This window comes from Molossus molossus, unplaced genomic scaffold (genome assembly GCF_014108415.1).
Source record: "Molossus molossus isolate mMolMol1 unplaced genomic scaffold, mMolMol1.p scaffold_m16_p_13, whole genome shotgun sequence".
NCBI lineage: Eukaryota > Metazoa > Chordata > Mammalia > Chiroptera > Molossidae > Molossus > Molossus molossus.
The window spans coordinates 48344143-48367896 of NW_023425348.1; the positions used below are offsets into that span (position 1 = coordinate 48344143).

The window sequence follows — 23754 nt, forward strand, 5'->3', positions numbered from 1 at the left end:
AAAAGGGTCTCCTTTTTATTCCAACCCTTTGGTATGTAAATACAATCTCTCCAAAAGCCATATAGTCAGAGTTTTCTAAAGTTATTTAAGGCCTAAAGAAACCTCCAGGTTCTTAGACCCTCATGCTTTCTTGAAATGTAAACAGAAAACTTTTCACTTTTCAACTCTAATCTTCTTGGCACCTTGGAGGCTTACATTAAGTAATCTATTGTTGGTTATAACAGTTTGGAATTTGAGATGATAATAGAAAAGTTCCCTTATCCTTTCATATTAGAACAATTTAATAGGCAAATGGCAACAAATCTAGCTCTCATAGTATGTAACATGGTAGAGATTTTAGGACTGACCAAGAAAAAAAATATGACCATGAGGTAGCAGTAGCGCATATAAATTTTATCTGACTAATGTTTTTATAGGCTTATTGATGAGCTGGGACAGGAAGGGCAAATATACCTCACAGAATGAAACTGCCCAGGGTTTATTACATGGGGACACCATCCATAAGGGAGGAAGACTAGGAAACTCCCAGGAGGAGAAAGAGCATCTAACAGAGGCTTTCTTGTCTAGGTGAAGTCACTCAGCAGCATTGGTGGGGAGTCTCTAAGTCAGAGAGGCCCATACACAGAGACCATCTTTGGCTCACTAATATAACAGGCCACTTCATGCCTGCACATCTGTGCTACCAAACATGGCTGGAGAAAAATATCTTCTACAACCAAGCTATTAGTTTCAATTTGAATTCATAGTCACTGTATCAGATGGGTTTTGAATACTGTATATGATTTTGAACACTATTAATTTCTCAAACTCCTCAAAATTATTTCATATATTCTTTCAACCCAAACCTCTGTCACTCTTTCCCATCCCAGTTCTCAGATGATGACCTAGATTCCAATTCACTGAGCAAAAGAATCAAGAGACAATCCCATCAACATGTCTACCCATCTATCTGCCTCTAAGCTCATATATTACTACTGATTTTCTGCTACTATGAAAAAACTGTATTTATCCTGAAAAATGCCAACTTATCCATTAACGTTATATATCGTACCCTGTCTTGCAATTCAAATATTTCAGTCTAGCAATTTTACATTCTTTCTCATGGGTAATTACTGTTGTCCTGCAGTTTTATTTCTATAGGCATGCAAATGAGCTATCATTAAACCCATCTAAAACAAAGATATGATCAATTATTTTTACAAAACATTTTATGATCCACTCATATGCTAGCTATTGCCCTATTTATCTTACTCATTTACAGCAAAACCCTTGAAATGGTTGTCTATAGCCACCCTCTCCAATTTCACTCTTCCGATACTTTCTAAAGCCTCTCTCCAAATATGATAAAAGACAACCATTTTCCATCTATAATGTTGTTATGTAGCTCCTACATACAATGAGTTTGTATGTTTATCAATTATTTGATCATCTTGCATGTGTGTATGTGTTGTGTGTTTTCTGTTTTCATCATCATTTACTTCTTTTTCTCTCTTTGGTTATAAATTTATGTTTTCTCTAAATTCTTAAGATGTGTGTTTACCTCTGTTATTTGTAGCCAAAATTCTTTTGTGTCATATACATTTAAATCTCTCTTTTCTACCTAAGGTCAACTTGAACTACATCTCACAAAATGATTATTCAATCCTATTTTGTTTTTATTTCCCTGTGATTGATTGGAAATTCAATAATGTAATTTTTTGTTGTTGTTGTTAATCCTCACCTGAGGATATTTTTTCATTATTTTTTTTTAGAGAGAGTGGAAGGGAGGAAGAGAAAGAAAGAGAGAGAGAAAGAGAGAGAGAGAGAGAAACATAAAAATGAAAGAAACACATCAAGTTGTTGTCTGTCTCACATGCCCAAACCTAAAGGGGATAAAACCTGCAACCCAGAATCGAACTTGTGACCCTTTGGTGTGTGGGTCGACACTCTAACCACTGGGCCACAACAGCCAGGGCTCAACAATATAACTCTTAAATTTTGAAGCAAATAGAAATCTTTCATATCACTGTTTTTTTATTTTGTATTTTTTTGTTTAATTCCATTGTAGTGAGATAATGTAGACTATAGGATTTCAATCGGTTGAAATTCATTGAATCTATGACACAATACATGTTTAATTTCTATAAATGTCCTATATGTGCTTGAAAAGATCAACTATAGTCTTTGTTGTGATATAAAATGATTTGTATATCCATTAAGTCTAGTTGTTAATTATGTTGTTCAAATGTTCTTTATTGTTATTAATATTTTCACTTTGTAATTTAATGAGATTTAAAAAGTAATCTGAAACTATGATTAATTTTTTTTATTTATTTATAGTTCTTTTCTTGTCAGAGACTGAATAAACACATAGAAAGTGGCCAGACCTTATATGACAATGAACCCTGATCCACAGGGGAAGCCCAAAAGGCCCATCCACAACCTCTTCAGCAATTAATGCAAAATAGTCAGAACTTGATCAACAATGGCCAAATCTCTCTTTTTTTTTGTCTCCAAGACCAACTAAAGAGAGCCAAATATGTTTCCTAAATCAATCGTAGAAGAAGCCCACTTCTAGTTAACCCACTCCAGTTCTGACCTGCTGACAACCTCCATGCAGAGCACACCTCAAACCTTCCCTTTTAGTCCCTATAAATTTTTCCTGCCACTCTGACAGCCTTTGAATCTCTACAAAAGGCAAACAATGATGGTTAATTCTGTGGCGAGAGCAAGTTCTGAATGAATCATCTCTGTTCTCATTTGTTTATTTCCACAACAGTATAAATGTTTTAACTATGGCCTAATGCCAAAACTATTTGAGTCACCATCAAGAGTAGTGTAATATGAGAATGTTATAATTGTATTATTTACCCATAATGACTAATCCTACATTATATTTCATACAAATGTGAGTCATTAAACCTCAAAAAAGGAAGAAAAATGGATAATATCACAGTCAACAGTGGCTAGAAAGATGAATTACAAGGAAATACAAAAACAAAATGTTTTCTTATGTTATAATATAGGTTGTGAGATCATCAAAGAATGAGACAGGGAGCTATAGATATTTTCAAAGAATCAACTTGAACCACACTGAGGAAACAGAAAAAGGAAAAAAATGGTAGGATGATTTTGCATATTATGTCTTCTGGGGGTGTTTGTGGGAGTAGATATTATTTAGAAATATTATTTTGATAAAGTAAAATAATTCACAAAAAATTACAAGATGACCTCTGGAAGGCATATCATGACAGTTTCTTCATCTGTGTTCAGAATACATTTTATTAGAACCACCTCAATTTCCAAGGAAATGCTTTTAATCTTATTGTCCAGGAGATACAGACAACCCCATTAATTAAGTCCTACAAATGTAGTATAGCTTAGTGAAAGTCAAAGATAAGTCAATACAACACCTCTAATAAAGTTGGTAAGACAAAACAGGATAATCTGTGGGAGCAAACATAGCAAATAATGTCACCTAATACTGGAGACACTGCATTATCAGGCAAATACATTTTTGAGTAGAATAAAATCTAGTCAATGCTTATTAATATTTTAAAGATAACATATAGGAAAATGTATGAATCTATCCTTCTACAAAGAAGTCTACAATCTATTCTTCTACAAAGAAGTTTAATGTCTTTTTTCCCCATAAGTCTTAAAAACATGGTAAGGGAAGAACTAGTTGTTTTAGAATTTGGGAGAAGTCAAAACTTGGAGGAATCGGTCTCTGATTCTCTTGGTTCTTATGCCATAGATCATTGGGTTCATCATAGGTGGAACAAGCAGGTAGATGTTAGCCACAAAAATATGAATGTGAGGAGCTACATGGTGTCCAAACCGATGAGTGAGGAAAGAGAAAAATGCTGGTGTATAGGCTACTAATATTACACACACATGGTTTCCACAGGTGCCCAAGGTCTTGAGCCAAGCAGCCTTAGATGGAAGATGGAAGACAGTGTAAAGGATGACAGTATAGGAGCATAGGATTAATATGAAATCTAAACCTCCAGTAAGGAAGGCAGCAGTTAGGCTGTATATTCTGTAGATCCTGGTCTCTGCACAAGCAAGCTTGATCAGAGCCATAAATTCACAGTACGTGTGAGGGATAATATTAGTTCTGCAGTAGGAAAGCCAACGAAGCATGAAGGGTTGAGGACTAAAAAGCACAGCCCCCCGGAAGGCAATAGCCAGCCCCAAGTTCTTGATGATTCTGTGTGTCAGGATAGTAGAATGTCTCAGAGGATTGCAGATTGCCACATACCGGTCAAAGGCCATCGCCAAGATGAACCCTGAGGCCATGCTACATAGTGAATGAATGAGAAATACTTGTAGAAGACAAGCTTCAAAATAGATCTCCCTGTCATGGAACCAAAAAATGCTGAGAATTTTTGGCATAGCAGTAGTGGAGATGATCAAGTCAGCCACAGAGAGCATACAAAGGAAGAAGTACATGGGCTCATGCAGGTGGGAATCTGTTCTAATGATAAATAGAATAGATAAATTTCCCAGGAGAGCACTAATGTACACAAGAAAGAAGGGCATTGATAGCCAGCTGTGCATGGCTTCCATACCTGGAATGCCAAGGAGAAGAAAAGTACTGGGATGTAAATTGGTAATACTTGTCAATGGCATGATGAAAATCTCCGGCTGCGTTCAGTTGTGGAGTGGTGTAGATTCTTTCATATTCACTTGTCCATTTAGTTAATGATGCCTTTATTTATTAATTTATGTTAAATACTTGACAATATTTTACACCCTAAGGATAAAATGATAAGTAGGGCCCAATACTTAACTTCAGATATTAACATTATAGTAGGGGAGAAATTGGTACAAACCAGTGATTGAATTTCCATGTGATTATTGCGGTGAAATTATATGAACACCAAGCAGTTTTATGACCCAACAGATAGGGATATTTATTCCACTTGTATGAGTCAGAGGATTCATGTTCTGAAGCATTCTGAACCTTTAAAAAAAGAGAAAAGTATAAGCTAAACAAAGTTCACAATGGAAGACTCGAACCTTAACTTTTTCACTTTGGTTTAAAATTCGTTTATCCAGAACTATTTGTGAAATATATTAAAGTGGCAATGACATTATAGAATGAAGAGATTGGAAGATTATTTACTAAATTTCACTTGAGTCTCCACTATGCCACATTAATTATCGTGCATTGATATATAATTTTAATTGCACATATTCTAGAGCTAAAAGAGTGGCAACAAAAGGTTCTAAACCCGGATACATTCTGCATGTCTCCTCAGACTAAGTAAAATTTAGCAGCCACTCTCATATGACCAGTAACTATTTTTAAACCAGGCAATAATCATCTTTTCTTAATTAGTATCCCATTCCTCCTCCAAACATCTTTTCTTTTCCCTATCCTTTCTATCCAACAAGTTTAGATGGCAGAGTTTGGGAGGTTGCTGAACTTAGCAATATACAGCTAAGTTATGCCATGCTCACAAGTCCCACTATTGACTCTGAGGACAGTTTACAACCAGATATATAAGAACAATGATAGCGTCCCATTGTATCCTAGAGATATATAAATTAAAACAAGAAAACAGATGACTGAAAATTCAGGTAGTAGAGAGCCTGTAAAGATTAAAACTGCCGATTATATCTCTATTATTTTTTTTCATTTCCACTTTGACATTAAATATTATATTAGTTTCGGGTGTAGAATATAGTGGATAGACAGTTATATAATTTACAAACTGATCCCCAATAAGTCTAGTACCCACCTGGCATCATATATAGTTATTACATTATTACTAACTGTACTCCCTAGTCTTATTTTAATATGACCAAAGGAGTGATGGCATAGAATAGCCCATCTCTGATAGGAAACACATAGAAGATGCACATCTTCTCAGAGGTGTGTTCCTCAGTAACTACTTCAGGTGGAGGTCAGAGTGTTGAAAAGGAGTAATACTCTTAAAACCTAGAGGATGGCATGACAGAAGAAATAAACATATCACTCAATTTTGGAATTAGCAACTACTGAGGAAAATTTTTCTCATTTGAAAATAAATAAGAGAAAAGACAAAAAGGGTATTTAAATTATTTGGTAATGAAATAGAAAAATGGCTCAATACATACAGGGTGGGGCAAGAGTAGGTTTACAGTTACGAGTACATGAGATACAGAGTTATTCTTGCATTATTATTTATTCTTGCATTTTTATTTATTAATTATTGTATTATTTTCCATGTGAAAAATTTTAAATATACTTTTGCTCCACCCTATATAGTGCAAGATTTATTTTGAATAATGCCTTTACGTTAGTAAATAAAATAGAAGTTTATAAACTAGATAGTAATATGTAAAAGGTATGTGAAGCACATCCATGACTGTGCAATTCAATTAACTTTTCACAACAACTCTTCAATTTAAGAATAAATCAAGAAGCAATAATACAAAACATGAGAACATACGCCATCTGTATGGCATAATTCCAATTCTGAACTTTGTAATAAATTCATAGACTGCAGTGCTTTTATTATATGGGTAATAAAAAGAAAATAAAGAAAAAACTTTAATCAGAAATTCTAAAATAACACCAACAATAATTTCTACGAAAATAGGAAAAAGGGAATGATGAAGAAAACAAAAATAAAAAGTGTAATTGAGTAGAACGGTAAAAATAAAAGAGAGAATATTCCATTTAAAAGAGGACCAAATCTGACAAAATGTTACCAATTTTAAGAAAAACTATAAAGATAATTATGCAATTTTAGAAATGTAAAACAACAATGTAATCACTGTGAAATTTTTTGTACATTGCACAGTAGAGAATTACTTGGTCCCTACGGTAAATCCAAAAGCTCTTTTTTCAGGAGGATATTCTTTTGTACTACAGAGACTTTCTTTCCACATTCATCAAACTGTAGACTCACCATTTTGGGGGGTTTTCACTTTCTTCTGGAGACTTAGTAACCAAGGCCTGAATTAGAAATTCAGATGTCCTTAGATATTTTTCCAGTAGGATGTAATAAAATGCAGAACTCAGATAGCCTGGATTCTATTTAGGTCATCATCGCTTAGTCTATTTCTCCAGAAGCCACATGGATACAATACTCGCTTGGGATTTCTTCCTCTTTGTCCCATTGCCATTACAGAAACTGAGTTTTGTTCAGTAAATCACAAAGTGCCTGCTTCTCACTTCAGGAACAATGATAGCTATTTCAGACGTGACATGTTTGGGTAGCATTCCTGAGCATGCAGAATCAGAAAAAAGATGAAACTCACACACCTCCTCTCTTCCCAGGTGCTGCTTCTTTCTGTCCCACAGCCTAGAGTTTCTCACTCTCACCTCCTTGATAAATATGTTAAGTTATCTGGCTTATCTTTCAGTCTGTTGTCCATACAACAAATGCTAATGTATATACTTTGCCCTAGGGCTTTACTAAACAGGGAGTCAAGGGCTGTTACTTTATGTCTCCTCTTTTCACTGGCCTTAGTTATCCTCAGAAACCTCAGCTGTATGGTATGTCTTTCCTAGAAAGAAGATCAGATGCGAGGACTATGAAGCTACTGGGAGAAAGAAAAATCCTAAAGCAAATTAAGATCTGGTGGTTCAAGAAATATTGCAGTTGGTTCAGACCCTGAAGTGAGAGAAATAAGTATAAAGATGCAGTAAAAATTACGTTATGGTTCCTTTACAGGAGATACTAATAATCACCCCATCATTGCCTCACCCCTACTAGCCAAGAGCACTCATTTTAATCTTCCAAAGTCTTTCTGTTCTTCTATCCCTTTGGCCTTGAAGAGGTACTCAGGGCTCTTCATCTGGTGATGAGGGAGATACAGAGGTGGTTGTGTTATTTTTGACATTACCTGCCCTGTATCATCAGAAGCTCCTGACCTGCTTTTATTTAGTTCACTGCCTTTTCAGCTAGCCTCAACTTTATAAATAGTTCCAGAACAACAGCCTCTCCGGAGCCAAGAAAATGACTCAGGTGTGCAGGAAGCCCCACGGAGCTTTTTTCCCTGGGGGGAGCCCCAAACCTGCCAGAGCAGAGACTCTGGAGCTGAAGAAAGCACCAAGTCCTCAGAGTTATTCTCCCACATTTTTGTTAAAGATCAAAAAAGAGGGGAAAAACAGATACTTTATTTTTCTCTGGAATTTGGTTCATTATAAAACTTCTTTTGTTATGGACATATGGTTGGTCGAAATTAGTTTATAGATATGCTACTTAGATAAAATTGTTTCAAGTTTATAACCGCATGACTTTACAAAATGATTTTTTGATTTGGTTGAATACACATAATTCCTAATTTTCTATGAGAAAATGTAATGCAACAAAATGTTTTCTTTTGATGCCATATATATATTTAAATTAATATATAATCATTAATATATAATTATATATATTAACCTATAACAATATGTATATTGTTAATCCTCACCCAAAGATATTTTTTCTTTGATTTTTTAGACAGAGTGGAAGGGAGGGAGGGAGGAAGAGAGAAAGAGAGAGAAACCTCAATGTGAGAGAGACACATTGATTGGTTGACTCTCTCATAACCCAATGGGGCTGATTGGTGTTTCAGGCTTCTTAGGGTATATTCCTAGAAGTTAAATCACTGGGTCAAATGGCAATTCAATTTTTAATTTTTTTTTTTTTAATCCTCACCCGAGGACATTTTTGCATTTTTTTTTTTTTTCAGACAGAGCGGGAGGGAGAGAGAGGAAGAGAGAGAGAGACATCGATGTGAAGGGACACATCGAGTGGTTGCCACCTGCACGACCAACCAGGGCCGGGGACAAACTGCAACCGAGGTACGTGCCCTTAGCGGGAACTGAACCCGGGTCTCTCTGTACCGCAGGCCGACGCTCTAACCGCTGAGCCAAACTGGCCAGGGCCAATTTTTAATTTTTTGAGGTAACATAGTGGCTGCACCAGTCTGCCTTCCCACCAGCAGTGTACTAGAGCCCCGTTTCTCCACACCATCGCCAGCACTTGTTGTTTGATGATTTGTTGATGGCGGCCATTCTGACAATGAGGTGATACCTCATTGTTGTTTTAATTTGCATCTTTCTGATGATTAGTGATGCTGAGCATTTCTTCATATGTCTCTTAGCCATTTGTATGTCCTGTTTGGAGAGGTGTCTATTTAGATCCTCTGCCCATTTTTTAATTGGGTTTTTTGTCTTCCTTTTGTTGAGTTGTATGAGCACTCTATATATATATTGGAAATTAACCCCTTATTTGATGTATCACTGGCAATTATACTCTCCCATACAGTGCGTTGCCTTTTCATTTTGATGATTGTATCTTTTGCTGTGCAGAAGCTTTTTAGTTTGATATAGTCCCATGTGTGCATTTTCTCCTTCGTTTCTGTTGCCTTAGGTGATGTATCAGTGAAAATTCTGCTGCCTATGATGTCTGAAATTTTGTTGCCTATATTTTCTTCTAGGATTTTTATGGATTCATGAGTCACATTTAAGTCTTTTATCCATTTTGAGCCATTGTGTGTTTTTCAATCTTATAAAGTAATGCTGTGTAGATTTTAGTGTGTAGATCCTTCACATTTTTGTTATGATTATTCCTAGATATATATTTTTTTCTTTTTTGTTGCAATTGTAAAAAAAAATTGTTTTTTCCATTTCTTTTTCTGAAATTTTATTGTTAAAATATAGGACTGAAGAAGGGACATATGCAATACTTTCAACAATTAAAAGAAAAGAATATAGGACTAAAATAGATTTTTGTACATTAATTTTGTATCCTGCAACTTTATTTTATTTGTTTATTGTTTCTAATTTTTTTTTTTGGTAGAGTCTTTAAGGTTTTCCATGTAAAGAATCATGTTATCTGCAAACAGTAAAAAATTTAATTCTTCAGTTTCAATTTAGATGTCCTTTATTTCCTTCTCTTGCCTGATTGCTCTAAATATAGACCTGAAACAATAAGTTACATATAAAAAATTGGTATTAAACTTATGAACCTTGGTCATAGAGAGGGTTTTATAAATTTGACCCAAAAGACAAAGGAAGTAAAAGCAAAAATAAAGGAATGGGACTATATCAAACTAAAAAGCTTCTACATAATAAAAGAAACCTCCAACAAAATAAACAGCTACCAAACAAATGGAAGAAGATATTCACACACAACACTTCTGACAAGGGGTTAAATCCAAAATATATAACAAACTCTTACAGCTCAGCCCCAAACAATCCAACTAAAAAATGGGCAGAAGACCTGAACAGACACTTATCCCAAGAAGACAAATGGCCAACAGATGTATGAGTAGTTGCTTGACTTCTCTAGCTATTAGGGCTCTGCTTTCCCTCACTGGCATGAGCATGCCCTTGCTCACAATATCAATATTCAGGGTATTGTGGTTTATTTCCAGAGAGATTACTAAACCTGTATCTCTGTTTCTTGACATTCTATGTTTGTCAGGGAATCTTATATTACCTTTCTGGTTATAAATGTGTTTGTAAATCTGCATATTCTTTACTTTAAAGATGGAAAATAATTTTATATTAAGGCTCAAAGCAGAAATGATCAATCCTCATGGTGCATCAGCATTACCTTGAACAGTTTATACACATGTTCTGCCCTTTCTAAGATTTAATTTCCTCAGAAATAGAGAGGTGCACCCTCAATTTTTTTCTTTTACTTAATTTTTAGATATAATTTTAATCCTACAGAAAATGAGACAGTAATTATTAAAAGCCTCCAGATACTGACATATGAAATTATTGATTATAATTCTTTGGATTAAATGTATCTTAATAATTATATAGGGTATATTATTTATTTAACTATAAAAGAAATTTAACTTACTGAGGTATAGCTACTTATAAGTTATGATCACAGGAAACAAATAATACAGGTCTCTTAATTTTTATCTAGAACTCTTTTCAATATGCAATGCTATCTTTTTTTTTTTATATATATCCCTGAAATTATCAGGTACATGGTTGTGCAAAGAGTTGTATAAAAAAAAAAACTTGCAAATTTAATTGAATTTTTATGATCCACATGTCTATACTTGTTCAAAGGCAAAAACTAAACAAAGGGAAAAAGGAAGACTTTTAAACCTTCTAATATTTGTATAAGTCTTAATAATAAATGAAATATTTTCATATGCCCTATTCTAGCTACTGTAGAAACTGTGCCTCAAATAATCTGTTACCTGTAAGAATCAAACTTATGCTTTGTGTAATAGAGGCACTTAATTATTATAGAATGTATAAATGATAAAAAAATGAATGAAGAAAAATGAAATGAGATATTAAATAAAAAATGACTAGTTGGGTGTATATATTTTTAATCAGGGAAGAAAACTTTTTACCTGTCATGAGCCCATGTTTCATATAATAAGAGAGACTTTACTAACTTAAATTTATAATTTCAAATTTTAGGCATATAGAATATATCTAGAATTTCTAAAAACCTATTTTGGTCTCTGATTTTATTTCAAGTTATGTCTGTTCCCACCCTCACTTTACCTTATTTGTTGATTGTACTTCTATTACCCCTCTTCTTAAGCACATTCACCTTGATGAAAGAGATATCAAATAAAAATAGGCAAATTATGTGAATATCGAAATTAGATAATATTCACTGTAATAAATAAGTAAAATGTAATTGATAGAAAAAAGACTATTTTGAAGACAATGTAAACATTACCATCAGCTGCATGTTGTTTGTACAAATAACATTTAGCTATTTATAATCATCTTTAAAATAAGACCTTCAAATACAAAATATATTTTTAACCTCTGGATGATGAATACACCATTGCTAGTACTGTGCTCCTAAAGATGGTTTTATCAACTTTTTTTTGCTAACATATATATTGAAACTATTGCATCTAAATTTTAAATTTTACATACCAGTACAACTATTTAAGTGGATTTCTGCAAAAATAACCTAAATTTTATCTACTATACTCCTTATGTTTATTTTTAGAATCATATTATACATGCAAAATATATTTTACCAAAGCTATTTGAAAAATACATATTCTCAATATTAAGATAATTCTTTCCAGTAAAATATAGTTAGTGAGAGATGAGTGATTAAATCTATGAATGAATGAACAAATGAATGAATGAAGAAAGGGGTAGCAAGGGTGGCAAGGTTGTATTATGAATTGAGAAGAGAAGCATCAACTTATTTTCAAAGCTTTATTGAGGGCTGGAGTCCAGTGTTCTGGCAAGCAGCGAGGGATCCTGAAACAAGAAGTCCCTTGTTCCTGCCTAGAATTACAATATAATTGACACATCTGTCTCATTTGTATATAGATTTATAAATTAGGAGATTTTCTTAACTTGTTTGATTAAGTCATGCATACTTATTTGCCTTGTGAGAGCATTCTCTGCCTTCTTGCAGAATCTGTAGGATATACAAAAGCCTAAATAATCATTTATTTTTGTATTTCAATCCCTTTCCATTAGGCAAAATGCAAAGCAAGTGTGTTCATAATATCAAATGTTATCTTTTGGATTATGCATGGATCATCTTTTTGTTGCAGAATTCTATTTGTGACAAAATACGATGGCAAGACAAAAATGACAGAGAAAACTATTATTCCCTTCACCATCTGTTTGACATTTTTAATACAAAATATTGTTGCAGAACACTCCCATATACCATTCTATCATTCAGTCTAATGACTTAAAGAATAAAACCATAATTTCCTTTTTAAAAAAAGCACTGCATGGATAACAGCCTTATTGCACATAAAATATGAAAAACATATGCAATTATGAAGAGAATGACATAAATATTTTTAAGGCATTTAATCCAATTACTTCCACTGCTAAACTATGCTTATGTTTACATTATATTCATGATTCACCTTTTCATTTTCTGATGCCAGGGAAATAAGTTAACTCTTTTATTAACCATGAGAAGAGAGGTTTATAGTTGATAAAGTATGTGCCATGTGATATAAATGCAATTAGCAAGAATGTTTGGTGTGGGAAGAGCTAAACTAGGAAAATCTCATGTACTTATATGAAAGAGCCAAATGAATCTAATGAACATAATCCTCACATTTGGCATGCTTTCCTGTCTTGAGAATTGTTCTGACATAATCCCATCCCCATTAAGTCAGAATATTAAGGGACATAACAGATTGATCCAGGTTTAGCAACTTGACCCAATATGGGGCAATGATATTTCTTGTCCCATAACCATTGCAGGTGGGACAGAATAGTATCACCAAATCCATTAGAGAAATTCATGCTGTCCTGCTGTTGAGGCCCTAGAACAGTCTGGCTTTTGTCCTTCCTGAGTCATAGTCCTTCAAATTATCCTTGGATGTCATGATATAATTCAGAACCTGCTTTTTGTTTATTTAATCTAACCAAAGTCAATTTCAACTGTGTGCAACAAAAGGAATCTTGACTGCACTAAGATATTGAAAGAGATACTTTCTGAAAGTTTAGGGAATGATTTCTGAGAAGAAAGTAAGTACTTGAATTATAGGCCCCATATAATATATAAGAACAAGTTAGGGAGTTTGTTACGTAAAATCATTAGCATTTATTAGTTGATTAGCTAAGACATTTATCTAGTAAACACATGTTTATTAAAATACTTGTATATGCTGGGTCCTCTGGATGTAATGATAATTTTGGGATCAGCACTAATCCCTGAATATATGGAGTTTACATTTTGTCCCATCTATAGCAAATTGACACAGAAAGTCTTGAGTATTATACAAAAGATATTTAAACCCCTTATGCTGTTATAGTGACATTCCACTGTTTATTACCTTAATATGCTGAGATATTCCTTGATAAAACCTGAGCAATTTCTTTAGTTTCCTGTGTATCAGTGTTAGGAAGATAGCACTTACAAATATGAATATTTCCAGTTCTATCCAGAAGTTAAGTGTTCTGGAGAATGATGTGCCCAGATTAATTCAGATGACATTTAAGCCTGGTCCCCATCCTGGACTCCCCTGTTCCTGTTGCTTTGTAACCTTTGGATCATTTTGAATGATTACAGAGCCCTAGTAGTCTCATCCTTATCTGTTTTGTTTTTACCCCATAAACAATGGGGTTCATGGTAGGTGGCACCAGTAAGTAGAGATTTGCTAGGAGAATAAGGGTGTGCCTCGGCACATGCTTTCCAAAGCGATGAATAAAGAAGGAAAAGAAGGCCAGCGTGTAGAATATCAAGATGACACATATATGAGCTCCACAGGTTCCAAAGGCCTTTGTCCGGGCCTCCCTGGAAGGAAGGTTAAAGACTGTCTTCAGGATTACCCAGTAGGACAGGGATATGAGAACAAAGTCCAGCCCTGTAGTGAGGAGAGCTGCAGTGAGCCCATAAATGCTATTAAGGGTAATGCTATTACAGGCCAACTTGGCAATGCCCATGTTCTCGCAGTAGGTATGGCGGATAATGTTGCTCCCACAGAAGTGCAGACGAAGAATGAGGAGAACACCAGGGGTAACTACAGCCACACTACGAAACATCAGAGCCAGGGCCACCTTGCTAATGAGAGAGCCTGTAAATAGGGTTGCATAATGGAGTGGTGCACAGATAGCCACATAGCGATCAAAAGCCATGGCCAGTAGAACAGCAGATTCAGAGAGGAACAGAGCATGAACAAAAAACATCTGTGTGAGACATGCAGGAAACGTTGATGGGGAAGGTCCCTGCCAGAAGATAAGAAGCATTTTGGGTACTGTGACAGTACAAAGAAGGACATCATTGAGTGCCAGCATGGCCAGGAAGAAATACATGGGTTCATGGAGGCTTCTGTCCCAGGCCACCACTGCCATAACCAGGCCATTGCCTGTCACAGCCAAAAGGTACATGAAGCTGAAAGGGATGGAGATCCAGATCTGGAAGTCTTCTAATCCTGGAACTCCAGTTAGCATAAAGGCTATGAGGGAAGTGGATGTATAGTTGGATGCTGTTATAGAGAGGTAGCCAAAGTCTATTATATGAAAAACAGAGAAAAGAATGTAAATAACAGTAGAAAATGAGCATTTCCTCATCCTACTCGAATCCTAACTATTAATTTTGGTATGATGAAGCAGAAGGAGAATAAAATGGTTTGAGAAAAATTAGTAAATAACGAAATGATCATGGGCAAACCATTTCTCTTTTAGGAGACATCTTGTTCTCCCTAAAAAAAAAAAATTAATCAGAAAAATCAATAGTTGAATCTTTTATTTTTGTAAAAGTAATTGCTATAGCCACATAATTTATGCATGAGTTTTAAACTTTTAACGTATTATGTATATAGTTCCTGCCTTTCTAACTTGATAATAAGTTCTTAAATTCCAAACATAACTTTTTCTCTTTTCACAAAACTGAATATAACACTGGAGAGAGTTCATATTCCCTTCTGCAATAGACAAATTTAATGGCAGAAGATGGGTTGGATGATATATAACTGGAGCCAGCTTGAAGACACCAATTTATGTTCCCCATCCTAAGGGTAGAAAATATGTTCGCCTGGTTAATTCTTCTACAATAGAGAAAAATGTTTAATTCATCTGTCTCTCATTTGAACTCTTAAAGATAATGGTTGAATTAAAGTAAAATTTAAGCTGCTATGCCAAAGTTGTAATATTAATCATATCTTAATAAGTATTACCACTCAATGACCATAAATTGGAGTGAAAGAAGACAAAAATTCAGAATATGGAATGTTCTCATTCAGAACAAGAAAGTCACTAAAGAATGTCAAGTTTCATAATTATTCAATACCTATCATTGAAAGAGCCTTATATAGAGTGACTATAATTTTTATATTCACCAACAAAAGAATAAGATCAAAATTTAGCAAATTTTAAGAAATAACAGCAGTTCTTCTTTTTAATATATCACAAATTAGAAAATAAAAATTGCTTTTCTTCAAATCGTTTATCACCAGAGCTATAAAACATTGACTTAGTCAAGTTTATAATCAAATGCAGTATACTGCAAAGGCACCATGTATATCTATGAAGACTTTTTGATTGTAGACCTTAGGAAGTTTCAAAGTTATGGATAATAAATGCTGTTCATCTAAAAAGAGCTACTAACCAACCATATGGAGGTGTAACCACCATATTTAGCCTCGTAAAACTGAGGCTTTGTTTCCTTTGCAGTGCTGGTCTTTGCTGTGCAACTACCACACAGAGAATACCAACATATTTAAATAAAGAACATATTGCATATCAGCACAGGGATGGGTAATATAGCAGTAATGGTAAAAATAATCATTGTAAATATTTATCAATGTGTACAAATGCTAAATATTTTCCTAAAAACTATTCTAACCACTTTATGTAGATTATTCAATCAAATGGTCACCACTACCCTATAAAATAGCTATTGTTAGTGTCCCAATTTTATATAGAAGGGAACTCAGGCATTGAAGGACTTTCCCAAGATTACAGCACTAATAAGAACATAAAGCCTGTTTTAAAATTCAGTGATCCTAATTGCAGAGCCCAAAGTTTTAACCACTAAACTATTCTAATGTACCTTTTAGATGCATGATTTTTTCCAAATATTTGGGAACATTAAAAAAGCATATCTTGAGTTTCTTCCTAGTGATATTCCTAGGTCTTAAGTCTTAGATCTCAAGAGCTAGATGGTCATATCTAGCTTATAAGAATTCAGAAAAAAAAAGGAGCTGTATATATACATATAGTCATCTGTATTATACAGCAATGTTTATAAAAACAACTCAAAAAATATCCTCTGGGCCGAGAAGTCTTTTGGGTATTTTACATGTGGAGTGATTGCTTTAGCACCTGAGACCCACAGTCAGTATTTGGATTTGCTGACTAGACTTACCTTTTATAATAACAATTCATGTTATTAGATGGTGTACATGGTATATATAGATACACCACCTGTATTAGGAGAGGAATATATAAACTATGGTTATAAGCCCCGATTTTTGGTGGAGATTATACATGATAAGACTAAAGAAAAATACAAACCTATTATTAATTAAAAGAAGTTTATGAATATATATTTACCTGTGGGGAAAATGAAAATTGACTCATTAAATATTGGCTAGCCAGAGAAGTGAGGCACGTTTATTGCAAAGGTTACAAAATACCATTAAAATAAGGAGATTCCTTTAGTGACAATAAATAATTATGAAGCTATTCAGTATTTGGAGATGGAAATCAATGGCAGCTGCCTTCATATATAATTTTATTTTTAGAATTAATTATGTTTGTACCTTCATGTACTCTTGAACTCTGAAATCATGGACCTTCTTAGTTCAAAGTGATCTAGTAAATCGTCTATTTTAATTTACCAATATGAATTCACCGTGCAATTCTTCTCTTGACATCCATGATCGCCTTCATTACCAGTGTTGGGAAAATATTTAATATGTCAGAAAATACTGAATAATATAAAACTGTGCTTTTTTTTTCCCCACTGATGAACATTCAAGATAGGGTTCAATAATATAATATTCTTTTAGAATTTTCCTACATACCAAAATACAGGTCTTGGTCTTATCTTTGTAGTTGATCTCAAAAGATAGTGTCTCACCTTAACTATTCACGTTACTCCAAAACAAAATCATAAACAACAAAGTGAACAAAAAAGAATCAAGGTTATAATCCATGCCAGGAGAACTGATATAAATCATATAAAAAAAACTATTCTGTAATTTTCTGCATAGTTATCTAAGCTTTACATGCCTATTTGTCAATAGGGTCAAAAAAGGTACATGGTAAAATAGAATAATATACTTGTAAAGTAATACTAAAAATAAAACTCTCATAAATGAAAATATATAATATAAAAATTAAATATAATTTCAAGGATAGGTAGTGAAAAATCATGGAATGCCTTATATTTTACATTACAGACATTTTAATAAACCACTGATTTCTATGAATATTGGGGCTTTCTGATGACATCGATTATTGAGAATACACTTTGTATTTTTATAGTTATTTATTATCTATTTTAGATTAGTTACATGTGGGAAATAAAAGGTTATAAGATAGCATTGCTATCTTCAAAAGCTTCCAGAATAGTGAGAGAGACAAGTGCATGAGAATTGTAAACATAGGAATATTTCTCAGGGATAAATGCTTTCTTTGTTCCAGTTAGAAGTTAATTTCAGAAAAATTATTCTAGAAATATATAAATGATTCTAACATTCTTTCTGCTATAATTTCAGTAGATTACCCAAAGTACAGATGTGTATCTCCTGGATTTTAATGCAGTATACAGCAGGCTTGAGAACAGGAGGGGTCAATAGATATGTATAGCTCATGATAATGTGCACCATGGGTGGAACATATTTCCCAAAATCATGCATAATGAATATCCCCAGCATAGGGACATATACCAGCAGCACAGTTCAGATGTGGAAACACAAATGTTAGGACCTTGAACTTTTCTTCCCAGGAGACAATGCCTAGACAGTGACAGAATCTTCAAATAAGAGAGGAAAATGAGTACGAGGTCCACTTCACATGTGATGAGAATGGTAATGAGGCCATAGATGCTCATGATGGTCACAATAGGAGAGCTTGATGATAACTGGGTGTGTGGGCAGTATAAGGGGGATAACACATTAGCCTTCCAAAACCTCATTCACCTAATTAGAAAGGGTCCTAGGAAGATGACTGCCACAGTCCATAGCAAAAGCCCCACAACAATCTTGGCAATGGTGGAATTTGTCAAAACAGTAATGTACCTGAGTGGGTTGGAGATGGCACAAAGGGGTCAAAAGCCACTGTGAAGAGGATGTTTAACACCATCAAGGAAAATTATGGATGAAGAACATCTGGATGAGGCAGGCCTCAATGTCTTCCTCACAGACATTGAATGAGAAAAGCTTGAGCAGGGTGACCAGGGTGGCAGCACACAGTCCCAGGTCACTAACTGCCAACATGGAAAGAAAAAGGTACATGGGCGCGTGGAGTGACTGTTCCACCTGAATGACCTTTAAGATGGTGATGCTACTCACTGGTAATTAGGTAGAGGGCATAGAACAAAATGGAAATCAATGACACAGCCTTCAGGACAGAGAAATCAGTCAGAAGAAAGGGTACTATTGTTGAAAACAACAAGGACATGCCATATTTACTTGGGAATACAGTCAATAGTCTTTTGTCTCTAGAGTAAGAGAGTATGGGTTAGCGCAGCATCATCATGGTTCTATTGTATGTACATTATGTGCTTATACTCCTCACTACATGTCCTTCATCACCTTTTCAAATCTATAGTCAAAGGAAATCATGCAGGTGATTTGCTTGTTTTTTTTTTTTTTTTGTTTTTTTTTTTAACATGTTAACCTATTTCTTTTACTGTATTTGTGTTTTATGGAAGAGAGGAGGGTTGCTTTATTGACTCCATAAGAAAGAATAAAAGGGGAAAAGAAAGAGAGCGAGAAAGTTAGAGAGAGAGAGAGACAGAGAGAGAGAGAGAAAGGGAAGAAAAATAAAGCCATAAAGATATGTATAGTAATGCTGAGTAAAACTGATGCTGCTATGACTATATTACATCAATTTAGGAAGACTACAATACTTTAAAAGTTTAAATTCTATGGAAATGGACTGAAAATACAAATATGAACTGATATAGTTAATAATAATGGTGACAGTATTAATAATGATTATGATAACGATAGTGACAGTATTGATTATATTAAGTAAGAAAACAATATTCTTGACAAGAGTTTAATTTTGTTTCCTTCTTTCTGTGACTATGTTATCCCATGAGGCAGGAAGATCTATTATTGTAGATACAGAGTTCTATCGCCCTCAAAAAAGGAGTGAGGAAAACAGAGAATGAATAGGAAATGTTGCAGTGATTGATTGGATATAATCTTTTTTGAGCAGAAAAAGCCCAAGGAGAAAATTGGCTGAAAATATTACATTGCAAAATGATCTATTGTTAAATAAATATTGTTAAATAAATAAGTAATCAGAATGGGTATTAGTGTATGCGTTAGGAAAATGATAGATATTAACTGTTACTTAGAAGTATCAAAATTAAAATGATGCAGGACTATATGTTAATGTATGCAAAAGCAGAAGACTAGAGAGATACTGCCTTGGAAAAAATTTCAAATACAACAATGGGTCACTTTAGTAAACTTAGCCAAATGAACCTGTGTTTTTAAATGTCTTAGATATCATTTGATTGGAAAAGTGCAATAATCATCCTCACATGAATTAGAGATGTGAGAAACAACCACTATTAATTTATGTATTTTACATGCTGCACCAGGCAGTTTCCCAGGATAACCATACTGCAGATGGAGGAAAAGGGAATTAAGAACCAAGGATGGTACTGGTCTAGGCCAGGGAACCCCATAAGAATGAATAATGAGGAATTTATAGCAGAAACAGAGGAAGCAGACATAAATATTTGAAGATAATTTTCAAGATAAGGAAAACATTTATTAATAGTTCTGTTTAAACTGTCTACCGTCACTGTGAATAGTCAAATACAGCACAGCCACTCAGAGTAGTGAACAGGTAAAGCGAACTGGAGAATTCCGGGTGGCTCAGCAAGTGGGAGAAGCTGCAGCACAAGGTGATTTCACAGGGAAGCTCCCTAGTGTCCAGTCTCAGAGGTTATAGAAACAACTCAATGTCCTGATTGATCATTGTAGGCAAATCAGATCATTAACTTCATTCACTTGTAGTTTCTCTGAGCCATTGTCACCACACATGGCAGGCGCCAGGGACAGCACTAGGCTGCTGCTCCTGAGAAAGACTCTGAACACTTTGCTATCAGTACCTATGGTGCAGGGAGTCAGAGGCTCAGATTTGTGAGGAGGAGAGAAGACCATTGAGAGTCAAGTGAACCTAGGCTCCTGGGAGACCACTTTTCCCTCGTGGTGGCCATGTGAGTGTAAGATTCTCCCGGGAATATTTTTCTGCAATGAGGATCGAAAATTTTTCTAATAGAGAAGGCCTTAGGTCCTAACAGCACAAAAAGGTCACAATCTATCTTCAACCCTCTAGAACTACGATATCTACAACTATACCATATATATTTACATCATCGAACTACATTATATAAACAAAATTTATTCCAATGGCAAGGCAATTTGAGGGGTTATTCATTTATTTAGTCACTCATTTGTTCATAAGACCTGTATACAATATCAGCATGGAAACAATGAACAGTTTAGAATGTCTCTGTTCTTTTGGAATTTACAATCAAATCTAGAATATAATAAAAAATACATATACAAGTTAAATGCATATAAGTATTCCAACAATGAAAATAATGAGTTAACAATAAAACTTTAAAGACCTGTATTAATAAATAAATGCTAAAATTAAAATATTATATATCTGATTCAAAGAATAGATAAGTTAGATTTGAATAAAAGGTGTTGGGAAATTATCTGGGAGATCCAAAATATTATAATGCAGAATTTTTTTTTATTTTTTTTTTACACCACCACACTAGAACTACATTGAAAATATTTGAGCAAATTTGCATCCTCTTTTTGTATCCATAAACTCTGTTTCCTCTACAATGTTGTTGTAGTTCAATGTCTTTTTATTTTCTCATGTCTCCTAATCTTTATGTTCTCTAAAGATCTATTCTTGTCACAGATCCTCTTTATTTCTATAGAAAAAAAAATTGTGACCTTTTTTTTTACTCTTCAGAACAAAGTAAAATGCCTTAAACATATTCCCCAGTAAATAAACTGAAATGTTGAATTATAGAAATTGTATGGCTCTTTTAAAAACAATTTAAATGCCCTACATAAATGCCAAGGAGTTTTTCTGCACTCCATCACCAATTGTAGTTTTGTCTAGAGGGCTGCGTTGAGAAGGGGAGAGGGACCTTGCAAATTTCACTTTGCAAATTTTTGCACTACGAATGTTACAACCAACATGTATTACCTTTATAATCTAAAAAAAATAAATAAATTAAACTCTACTCTTTAAGTAAATTAGTACTTTTTGCACCAGTTAAAGTAAGTATTTATGTGTTTTCTTATGACCAAAAGCAACCAAACAAATTTTGTTTAAAGCACAATCTTGATAGTCTCTGGACCATCAGTGAGGTTGCCATGGTCACGATCCACAGATGTATTGAGAATTCTTGGAACACACATGCGTTTTCACATGACCAGAGGGCCTCACATCTGTTTCCTCAGAGATCCTTCACACAAAGGCTCCCAATCCAGCCTGCAAGTGTGGAAGCTTCTAAAAATAAATTACTTGGGCCACGTCTCCAACTAGCTAAATTAGAATCTTCTGGAGATGAGGCCCTGAGATATGCATTGATAAGTCCCCTGTGATTTATTTTATTTATTTATTTATTTATTTATTTATTTATTTATTTATTTATTTTTTATTTATTTATTCTGCTCAATTCCTCCACCCTGCTAACCTAACCCTGCCCCTGACATGTCAGCCTGCTCTCTATCTATGAGTCTGTTACTACTATTTTGCTTATTAGTACATTTTGTTCATTAGAGTCCACGTATGAGTGAAATCATATGTCACTTGTCTTTCTCTGACTGATTCATTTCACTTAGCATAATGCTCTCCAGGTCTTAACGCTAGACTGATAACTGGAACCCAACAATCAAAATTATGTTTATTATTTAATACTAATTTACCATGTAATTTTACTTCATAAAACCATTTAAAAGTTTAACTTTTGTTCTAGGATACTGTCTAATCATTTTACTCTGGCCTACAAAATCAACAATTCTGCTACCTCTCCAGTGTCCATCCCTCTTTATTCTATTTATATCCTTTCACTCTCAACTCTAGCCTTTTTAAATGCTAGTTACTTCAATTTCTAAAGCTGTCAATGGGCCAACACCTTCTTATTATCCATTTCTTTATCAGAATGTCTTTCCTCTCTCTTGTTTGGCAAAGTTCTCATTTGTCATGTATCTCTTTTGTAGTTGTATTCAACTTAAACATTCAACACATGTATAAACAACCCACTATATTGTATTTGATTTTATTTAAAGTTTGATTTTTTAAAGCCTGTTTGACATATGTGCCACCATATTCAGGAAGTGGGAACGTATCTCTTTTGATGTCCACTTTGTTTAACTCTACGTCTCCAGCATTTAGCATAGTATCTTTCAAATAGCTGTTGAAGGAGTACATGAATGGTTCTCTAGGATGCGTACATCATAGATGAAAACGTTCCTTCCTATAACTTTATAATAGTTTTCAAGAGGTGTTGTTTAGAGTAAACTATTAATGAATAAAAAGGGTGCTAAAGTACTATTTTATTATATTAAACATTTAGTGCAAATATCTTCTGTAATATGTTATAAGAATATATGACTTTAAGTTTATAGTTCATTAAAAAACTTGGGGAACATTAGCACTGTTAATATACACTATTTTTTAGTGTTTAATGATATCCCAGTCTACCAAAGAGGGTGGGACTACCTGGCTATCTAACAGTTCCACTTAATTTTTACTTTTTAATAATTATTAGGTTTTGGGAAGTTATTATAGCTTCCAGGCAACTAGTTTTAGCCCATATCTCTCCCTATAATATACAAGCTCCTGCTTGTAAGTGAGGAAACCAATGTGCAGTTTTCAAATTTGGAAAAAATTACTATTATTCTTAATGATGGCCTTTGATGATCTCATCAGTAGACTAAAATAATAAAGAATAAATCAACTTGAAGGTCAGTCAATAAAAATTTCCCCAATTGAAATGCAGAAGAAAAAGAGAACAAAACATAGAACAACACATCCAAGGTTTATGAAACAATATGAAAGGATGCTATATATAGTAATTTGAATACCAGAAAAAAAAAAGAGGGGGAGATAAGCAGAAGAAATATATGAAGCAATAA

The 23754-nt window shown here is 34.1% G+C and overlaps 2 protein-coding genes across 2 annotated transcripts; both read right to left on the reverse strand.

Annotated features, from left to right (window-relative positions):
* Positions 1–3669: 3669 nt before the first annotated feature.
* Positions 3670–4614, reverse strand: LOC118628570 (olfactory receptor 52D1-like). Its single transcript, XM_036259551.1, has one exon. The coding sequence runs from the start codon at positions 4612–4614 to the stop codon at positions 3670–3672; it is 945 nt and encodes a 314-aa protein (XP_036115444.1).
* Positions 4615–13945: 9331 nt separating this feature from the next.
* Positions 13946–14965, reverse strand: LOC118628571 (olfactory receptor 52Z1-like). Its single transcript, XM_036259552.1, has one exon. The coding sequence runs from the start codon at positions 14963–14965 to the stop codon at positions 13946–13948; it is 1020 nt and encodes a 339-aa protein (XP_036115445.1).
* Between the last annotated feature and the right edge of the window lie 8789 nt (positions 14966–23754).

Excerpts from the sequence above, each read along its gene's own strand:
- LOC118628571 (XM_036259552.1), bottom strand. The coding sequence starts at position 14,965 with ATGAGGAAATGCTCATTTTCTACTGTTATTTACATTCTTTTCTCTGTT.
- LOC118628570 (XM_036259551.1), bottom strand. The coding sequence starts at position 4,614 with ATGCCATTGACAAGTATTACCAATTTACATCCCAGTACTTTTCTTCTC.